Source organism: Juglans microcarpa x Juglans regia, chromosome 5D (genome assembly GCF_004785595.1).
Source record: "Juglans microcarpa x Juglans regia isolate MS1-56 chromosome 5D, Jm3101_v1.0, whole genome shotgun sequence".
In the NCBI taxonomy this organism is placed as follows: Eukaryota; Viridiplantae; Streptophyta; class Magnoliopsida; order Fagales; family Juglandaceae; genus Juglans; species Juglans microcarpa x Juglans regia.
In genome coordinates this window covers 34,279,533-34,289,526 of record NC_054602.1, presented here as the reverse complement: position 1 = coordinate 34,289,526, position 9,994 = coordinate 34,279,533, and the positions used below count along the sequence as shown (strand labels likewise).

The window sequence follows — 9,994 nt, the reverse complement described above, 5'->3', positions numbered from 1 at the left end:
TTCAGGAAGCCCATTACCCTGAATGACAAATGGAGGATGTGGGTTGACTTCATGAACCTTGATAGAGCTTGTCCAAAGGATAGTTTCCTCCTCCCCCATATCGATCTAATTGTAGATTCGACAGCAGGACACCAGATGCTAAGTTTCATGGACACTTAGTCAGGGTACAACCAATTTTGGATGAGTTAAGGTGACAAAGAAAAGACTATCTTCATAAAAGACCAGAGGGCTGTATTACTACCGGTGATGCCCTTCAGATTAAAAAATGTCGACACAACCTATTAGAGGTTGGTGAACCAGATGTTCAAGGAACATATTGGTTGAAGTATGAAAGTATATGTGGGTGAACTAGTGGTTAAAAGCAAGGAACTCGAACAACACATACCAGACTTGCAGGAAGCCTTTGATGTATTGCAGCGATATAAACTGAAACTCAATCCAATGAAGTGTGTTTTCGGAGTGGGATCGGGCAAGTTCTTAGGCTTCATGGTGTCAAAGAGAGGAATTGAAGCCAACCCAGAGAAGATCCAGACGATCATTGACATGAAGTCACCCAGGAACTTGAATGAGGTGCATAAGCTGACAGGGAAAATAGTTGCGCTAAATAAATTCGTGTCTAGGTCTACAGACAAGTGATTGTCATCTTTCGAGTTCTATGGATGATCCATGACTGGGACGACGAATGTGAAAGGGTGTTCGCCCAACTAAATGAGTATTTATCAAATCCTCCACTCTTGAGCCAAACTAGACAAAAGGAAACCATGTACTTGTACCTGTTGATTACGCTAGAAGTTGTGTTGGCTACCTTGGTTCGAGAAAAGGAAAAGGTGTAGAGATCGGACTATTACACAAGCCGAGCCCTAGGGGGAATTGAAACCAGGTACCCTAGAATGAATATGTTGGCATTCACATTAGCGGTATCTGCTTGCTAGTTAAGAACTTATTTCCTAGCACAATCGATAAAGGTTTTAAGAGAAGCACAATTCAAAAAGATACTAAAGTGGTTGGACACTTCTGGCTACTTAGTAAATAGGTTGATCAAACTAAGTGAGTTCGATATCAATTATCTTCCTTGGGTTGCAGTAAAGGGGAAAATATTAGTAAACTTCATAGCTGAGTTCACCAACTTCCTTGAGGAAGTACAAAAAGCCCCTGTCGAGAAGCCCTGGCAAGTCTACGTCGATGGCTCCTCTTGTCGCACTGGCGAGGGAGTAGGCATGTACATAGTAAATAGTAGCAAGCGACGTCAAAAAAGTTATTACATGATGACACTAGAGTTCAGGACTACCAACAACGAAGAAGAATATAAGGTTGTGTTGGCAAGACTCACCATCGTATGGGCCATGGGCACTAAGGAGGTCGATATGAAGGCAGACTTTCAAGTGGTGGTCAACCAAGTAATGAGAGAATACCCGGTGAAGGGCGAAAAACTTAAGAAGTATCTGCAACAAGTGTTGGAAAGGTGCGATTGCTTCTAGTACTTTTGTATTAGCTGAATCCCCCGGGAAGACAATTAGAAAGTCAGCAAATTAAAATTGGCTACATTGGGCATGGACGGGATAGTTCTACCTTGGAAAAGTGACGACTAAGACGATAGGAACCCCCGCTGTCTAGCTTGAAGTCTTGGAGATAAGATCAAGAACCTTGGAATAGGCACTCGATGTGGCTAAATTCCTATCTACTAGAGGGCTTCTTGACGAGAAATGGGAGGTGAGAAAGCTAAAGAATAGAGTGGCCCGATTCACCTTAATAAATCGGGTGTTGTATAAGTAAGGCTTCTCCATGCCCCTACTAGGTGCATCTAGCCGGAAGAAGCACGGTACGTCATGGTAGAATTACATGAAGGAGTGTGCGGGAATCACTTAGGTGGAAAAGCCCTGGCTGAAAAAGTCTTGAGAGTAGGATATTACTGGCCACATGCCCTTAAGGACACGAAAGAATTAGTCAAAAAGTGCTCAAAGGGTTAGCTACAAGTGCCAGTGCCACATTTCCTGCCTGAAGAATTAATAATGATAATCTCACCATGGTCTTTCGCACAATAGGGTTGATCTTGTCGAACCTATGCCCCTGGGTGAAGAGAGGGGTAAAGTTCGTCGTCATTACCGTGAATTATTTCACAAAGTGGGCAGAAACAGAGGCCCTATCAACCATCATGACCAAAAGCATCACCAAGAAGGCTATCATATGCTCGGTTTAAGATACCGCGAAGCATCATTTCGGACAACGATCGGCAATTCGATGCCAACCACTACCGAAATTAGTGTGCCAAACTAGGAATCAAGGCCAAGTATTCTTCCTCGAGGCATTCTCAAGCCAACAGACAAGTCGAGGCGACGAATAGGACATTAATGAGTATCCAGAAGAAAAAACTGGCATTCAATATGGGAGCCTAAGCCGAGCATCTACCAGGAGTCTGATGGGCATATAGGTCAACCGCCAAAATCCCATCGGGGGAAATGCCCGTTGCCCTGACTTACAGAAACTAGGTAGTGATAATAGTAAAAGTGGGAATGCCATGTTCTAGGGTTCAACACTTCAACGAAGGGCCGAACAATCAAGGGCTAGAAGAGAACCTTGACCTGCTGGATGAAATTAGAGAAGAGGTGGAAGTTGGGATGGCGGCTAGTAAGAGAAAGGCATAATAATACTTTAACAAAAGAGTGAGGCCCATGTCATTTAAGGTAGGGGACTTGGTCCTAAAAGAAATAGAAACAACAACACCAGAAGAATGAAAGTTTGGCCCTCGATGGGAAGGACCATGTATGGTAATAGCCTGCCATAGGTCAGGATCGTACCACTTTAAAGATGCTGAAGAGAAAGAGCTTCCTCAACCATGGAATGTTGAGTACCTTAGGAAGTATTTCGGTTAAAATCACCTATGTAATTGTACTAGTGTAATAAAGAGGCCGCTTTTCCAAACACTGTATTTCACATTCCTCGCCACTGAGTGCGGTCGAGTCCATCTCCCGCCTAGGCTACAAGCTAAGTGTCCCCACTCGTGCTGGCGACCAAAGAAGGAAAGAACTCCCTTTAGTATTTCACTCCTCGCCACCCTAGGGCAGTCAAGCCCATCTTCAGCCTAGTCTTTAAGCATAGTGTCCCCACTTGCACTGGTGACCAAATGAGGAAACAACTTGCTTAAGTGTTTCACTCCTCGCCACCTAGTGTGATCGAGCCTATTTCCCGCCTAGTCTCAAAGTTAAGTGTCCATACTTGCACTGGCAACCAAAGGAGGAAACAACTTCCTTAAGTGTTTCACTCCTCACCACCTAGTACTGTTGAGCTCATCTCCCACCTAGTCTCAAATTCGAATGTTTGCACTTGCACTAGCGACTAAGGGAAAAAAAGAACCTCCTTAAGAGTTTCACTCCTTGCCACCTAGTGCGGTTTATCCCATCTCTCGCCTAGTCTCCAAGCAGAGTGTCTCCACTCGCACCGGTGACAAAGGGAGGAAAAACTTCTTTAAGTGTTCACTCATCGCCATTTACCAAAATTAAAGGAATAGAAAACCCCCTATAGCGTTTTACTCCTTGCCAATCAAGCCCATCCCTTCGCGCTCACACTTGGCGACTAGAAGGGGACATAACTCAACTCCTAACACCCATGTGGGTTAGCCAAACGACAAGCCCATTCGCTTGGTATACTAGATACAACGATATCCAGTTCACCTTCAAAGCACAAACACATTCACATTTGACAAACATGACAAATAAACTAAAACAAATAAACTTTCATTCCATGTTCAACAACAATAAAAAATTTTCCAAAGATCAATACAATATATAAAGAAAATAAAAAAAGGAAAATTAGGGATCGCTACGATCTGGTGAGGGAAAGTCGTCGAGCAACATGTCTCTACCCAAAGAATTGAAGATCTGATAAGCAACATGACTAGCCTTGTTGGACTTTAAATTTAGAGACCTCAGTGTCGTGCGGCGGTTCTCCAGCAAATGATCTCTCAGCTTTTGAAGGCCAAGCATAAAACCCAGACCCTATACTCTATTATGAATCCTCCGAAAGACTGCTAGCTAAGGAGAGAGGCGGATAACTTCCTCTTTGGAAGCCTCCACCTCGGCCTCCAGCTCAACCATCTTCAACTTAAAGTTGGCCAATTTCCGCTTATAGGTCTCTGCGACTTCGCTTAGCTGTAGAAAGCGATGGTCATGCTCTTTACTCACCTCGTCGAGCTAATCCTCTGCACGGACCTTCTTACCACAGGCAACATTGAGATCTATGATAAGAACCCGGCGGGCTTCTTCCGACTGAGTTGCTCGGGCGACATAATCAAGGTGTGTTGCTTAGTCTCGTTTAACTTCTTATCCAAGTGTTGAAGACAATCTTGAAATGCGTCGCGCTCCTCCTCCAAGACTTTTCCCTCAAAATAACATCGTGTCACTTCCTCACAGGATTTCTCCAAGTTGCATTGGAGATCGATCACGTTCTTTCGAACAACAGCGACATGATCCTTTAAGGAATGAGAGTAAGAATCCACTCTGGAGAGGCCCCCCGCCATCTCATCTCTCTCTGCCCCACAAAAATAGCATGAGGGGCCTTATCTAAGAAGGAACATGTGGAATGATTCTCCTCTTCCAAGTAGACCTAGCAGTCAACTATCTAGGTGGCAAGTTGGTCGAGCCTTTAAGACACAGGACTAATCAAGACTAGAAAACATGAAGGAATAAGACATGGCGACTAGGATGAAGGAACTTATCGAAGATAGAAAACCTCTAAGTCTATGTGTTGTGTCGTAGACAAAGGAGGGAGTACGAGCAGATTTTGTGATCAGGGCTGCATGGGGAGATGTAGAAGATAAAACAGCACATGCCATCCCAGACATGGGAAGGTGTGTCGACAAGGAAACGACTGTGAATGGAGTAAAAGCAAGCATTAGGGCATTAAAGTGGTACGAATGAAGTGAAAATTTCTATCACATCTATGTTATGAGAATTTGCTGGATAACTAGTGGGACAATATCCTCTCTTGGGAAATGGGCCAAACCCCCACGTCATAAAAGTCCATGGACCCAAGATCACTGACCTATCTAGCGAAGAATCAAGGTTATAACCAACAGTTATCTTGGCATAGAACTCCAGTCTAACCATCATTAATAGCGAGTTGAAAAGATTACTGCAAACCATTCTCAGCGAGATAAGGGCCCGGATTGCTCTCCTAAGATAATACTCCCACCTGGCACGACAGCAGATTCAAAGTACTAACAACCCGCAACTTAACCTAGATAGGAGGGATTAAGCCGTTAAGCAAGCCATATCACTTAAACAATTGCTCTCTCTCTCTCTCTCTCTCTCTCTCTATATATATATATATATATATATATATTAGTGGGAGGCACATACTCGAGGTAACTTCTAAATTATTATTTTCATGAGATAAAACTCCATACATGCGTTATCCTGACTTAGGCATCGGATGTGTTCTATATCATCCCAAGCTTTACTTTGGTTTTCCTAGTGAATGTCCTTGGATGCTATTGACGGGAGTGTGAAACATGTCCGTAACATTCTAATGCTAGTGATCTTAAGATAACTTGTACATGATAATTTGCTTTTCTATTTTTGAAAAAAGGAAAAGAAAAGAAAAGTTCTTCTATTTATTTTTTAAAGTATCTTCTTATAGTCAAATATAGCAATGCTATAATTTATCTTAAACTGTATTATCTTTAGTCACATTTGTTGATTTGGTGCGTTTTAAATAGGTTTATATTTCCTTATATAAATAAATATTTAAAATATATTAAATCAGTAGATATAACTTAAAGGTGTAAAAAAAAAAAAAAAAAATCATTTTTCTTTATTTAAGAAAGGTTACGTAGCATAGTTTAATTGCCTTCCTCAAATGAGAGGGGGGGGGGGGGGGGGGGGGGGCTCACATTTAAATAAATGAATGTACCTTGTAAGGGAAAAAAAATTAATTAAAACATCAATATCAATAGCAACCACCATTCCTTATAGATTTGTTACCTCCGGTTTAAATAATACTATTGTTATTGATAATTTAATAACTCTCGTAAATTTTATTTAGAAAACTGAGAGAGCTTTAGAGCTTGGAGGCTTTATAAGGACTCTCGTCCCTTAATTTTCAACTCGCTCCAAAAGAATAAGGATAATGGTAGGCTTACCATTTATTTACAATTTATATATAATTTTAAATATAACTTTAAAACACTTTAGAGAGTTTTATTTATTTATTTTTAAAAATATATATCAAAATTGAATATGTTTAAGAACTCAAAAAAGTAATACTAGATATAATTTTAAAGTGTGCAAATCTCACGCACTTATTAAAAAAAAGTAGAGTTTCATCATTAAAAAAATTAATTTTTTTTAAACTAGTATGAAATTTATCCAACTTTCTCAAAATAACTTGCAAACTCTAAAAATATAAATATTATTTCTAAAATATTTAACATCTGTAATTTATATATACACTTTAACATTTAAAAAAGTACTGATTTTTTAAATAAATAAATAAAGAGTAAATGATATTATCTGATGACATAGTCAATAGGTAAATAAATCATTTCTCTATAATTATATCGTCACTAGATAAGCCGTCAGGGACATATTGCACGGTTTCCATAACCAGTTTGAAAAAGTTAACGAAGAGACGCGAGAGAGAGAGAGAGAGAGAGAGAGAGAGAGAGAGAGAGAGAGAGAGAGAGAGAGGGAGAGGTGTGGGTGGCGTGAACGCATTGAAAAGCAGACAAGAGTAGTAGGCACGGGTATCATTAAAAGCGGCCTCTTTTTCTCCCACTTGCATCCCCCAACTTGCATAATAAAACCATTCTCCGTTCGCATTCAGAACCCAGCATCCTGGAACTCACAGATAATCCCTGCCCGTGGCCCCCCCCCCCCAATTTAACAACAAAACAATTTGCAACTTGCATCCCCCCACCTTTCTTTCTTTTATACAGCTAGCTTAAGCCTGCCTACTCCGGTTATTATTCAAAAAGTCAAGTTGCAGCCAACCCCCACTCCTGCTGCCCGTACATCTTCTTCATTCCCATCATCACCTCTACATATTTTCTACCTTGCTACCTTTTTAATGCCTAACCCCACTGGCCATGCATATTTATCTATATCTCTCTTTGTTCACCTTCATTTACTTGAAAACTTCCAGCTTTTACCTTTAACAAATATATTAACTAACTTATCTCATAAAATCAATTTTATAAGTGAAGATTATTCATTTTTTATAAACATACTTAAGATCTTATCCATAGATAATGTCAGACTATTCCTCAACATCCTCCTTCACATGCATGTCAATATTTTTCCTGATTTTTGTAATGAGATAAGTAGTGCAGGCTTTTATTCGTCCCTTGGCAGACTCTGATACCATAAAAAAATTCATGATTCTAACCCATCTCATAAAACCAGTTATATAAGAAAAGATTAATCATTCCTTATAAACATACTTAAGACCCTGTCTACATATAATGTGAAATTATTCCTAAAGACTATCCGATGCGCCCGAATGAATAATATTATTAAAGTCCCATCCTTCTTTTCTTTTCTATACTCGACAAATGGTAAAAGCCAAATTGGGTTTAACCTTGGACGTGTGGAACATCATTAACCATGTATATATATCAATATTCTAGGTGCGTCTAATCCCATAAAGTTTTGATTGATTCGTTCTTTGCTTTAACGTGGATTCCATTTACCTTCTTACTTAAGCGAGATTAACTAATTAAAAACAACTTTAATCTAATTATATATGTGCGTTTGGTGGAGCAAATTTAGCAGTAGAGCATGTGCATGCATGAATAAGCCCACACATACAGTTTCTAAGGTTACATTCCAGTGGTCCTACTCTTGGCGGTACGTACGTATAATTTGATAAAGATCAAGAGATGTGATTATCTTGTTTATATTTTTCTTCATCAAATGGGGTATATTGATGTTCTGAAAATCAGAGGAAAAACATACGATCAGTACTGAAATAAATCACCGTCGACGTCATAGACGCCTTAACTTCAGGAGGCTCACAGCCCGGCCAATTCACGTGGGAAACTTCTAAATAAATACACCATATGACCACCACCACTTGCAATGTCTTTTTTCATTATTTATTCAAAAGTTCAGAGAAGTCTTTCTTTTTGTTGGCCATCTTCTTCTTCTTCCCGTCTATCTAATCTCTGGCCTCTGACACATGAACAGATGCATGAATCGTAGAAACTCCATTTTAACCTACACAAACCCCTATATACATATATTCGTTCACTTCCACTGGCACCAAATCTTTCTTTTCGTTCTCTTTTACTTCTGTTTACTACGTCAGAGAAATAATTTTAAAACACATACAAAGTGACCAAGGAAAGGTTGGCTACATCGACTGCATTAAAAAAAAAAAAAAAAAAAAAAACACAGGAAAGGAACAAAGACTGGTGGAGGCTTATATCACAATAATCATGACGATTTGTATCACAGAAAGAAAAATATTATATGGCAGATGAGAATGAGAACTAGCTATGCTCTATCACTCACAACGGATAATCACAAAAACGACGGCGAATGATCGACGACATTGACAAGAGAATATAGTATTATATTTATAGTTGGAAAAAAGTTACTTTCATGACGATGACTTGTTTCGTCTGGCTAAGTTTTCGGCAATCTGGGCAAGCGACTGGAGGTTGCAGCGAACGATGGTGTCGACGAACACGCAGGTATCCTCCATGGTGTTCCCCGGCGGGACGTCGACAACGTATGACTCGATCACGACGGTGCCGTTACCCGAGGGTGTGGGATGGAGAGTGGTGACGGACCGGTAGTTGGCGAGGCGATGGTCACCGCCGACGACGCTGAAGCTGATGACGTGACGTTCTTCGTCCAGAATCTCTAAGCGCTCGGTGCTGCGGGCGGCGGGGAGGCCCGAGATGACGAGGACTTCACGGAGGGTGCCGACGTTGCCATCACCGCCAATGAGGTTGCAGCTCTTGACGAAGTGCTTGTAGGCCTGCGGGTTATCGAAACGGCGGACGACGGGCCACACCGTGGAAACTGGGGCGGCGATCTCCTGGATCACGGCGGAGCAGCACTGGTCGGGCCCAATCGCGTGGGTGTGGAAGCGTGCCACGTTTTCGGGCACCTTGGTGGCGCAGGTCAGAGGAGACCGCTTGTGGCACTGCGTCGCTGTATTGGTGGTTGTGGTGTTGGCGTTGATTCTGTGGAGCAGGAGAGACGATTTGGGAGGAGTCGAAAGCATTTTCCTTTATCTTATACTTGATATTTGAGATTCAGATCAGCTTTCTTGCTTTGGAGAACGTTGCTGTATCAGTAACTATGGAAGTGCACGAATTGCGTGCGTATATGTATTGGAGAGGAAGAGAAGGCTCGCGTCCTCGAAGAGTTGGCTCTGGTGATCGATCCAGTGGGCGGGGAGAGGAAGAGGGAGAGAGAGAGAGAGAGGAGGGTTGGATTTTGTACAGAGGGAAGGGAGTTAAGTAAATATCATGTGGTATGATAGAATAGAGCCTAGTGGGTCTATGTTCAATTACAAGAGGGGCCCTGAGAGGAGGTCATTCAAGGCAAAAAAATAAAAATAAAAATATAAATTGTTGGTTATGCAAATTATACATATATATATATATATATATATATCCATGATTATAAACTTTGGTGCCATAAGTTTATTCCCTTCATAAGTGTAGGGTGTCGACTATCTACATTTAATTCTCATCAAATTATAACCAATAAAATAAAAAAATTGTCATCAAATTAATTATTACCTTAAGTTGCATGTACGATTTCTTCTTATGGTTTTTTGTTTTATTTTATTTTATTTTTTATAAGGAGTTTGGGAAGAACTCATCTTTAAAAATCTCTCAATCTCATGATCATAATTAGGCCTATTTGAATACATAAATACTTTCAATCCACCTTATCTCATCTCATTTTTTCAAATTTTCATACAAAATATAATAAACAATTCAAATTTTTTAAATCTTAAAATAATAATAATATTAAAAAAT

General features: G+C 40.4%; 1 protein-coding gene across 1 annotated transcript; it reads right to left on the bottom strand.

The window, feature by feature from the left end:
- Positions 1 to 8,328: 8,328 nt before the first annotated feature.
- LOC121264637 (abscisic acid receptor PYL4) lies at positions 8,329 to 9,475 on the bottom strand. The gene has a single exon (XM_041167907.1). The coding sequence runs from the start codon at positions 9,226 to 9,228 to the stop codon at positions 8,596 to 8,598; it is 633 nt and encodes a 210-aa protein (XP_041023841.1). The 5' UTR covers positions 9,229 to 9,475; the 3' UTR covers positions 8,329 to 8,595.
- Positions 9,476 to 9,994: the final 519 nt, after the last annotated feature.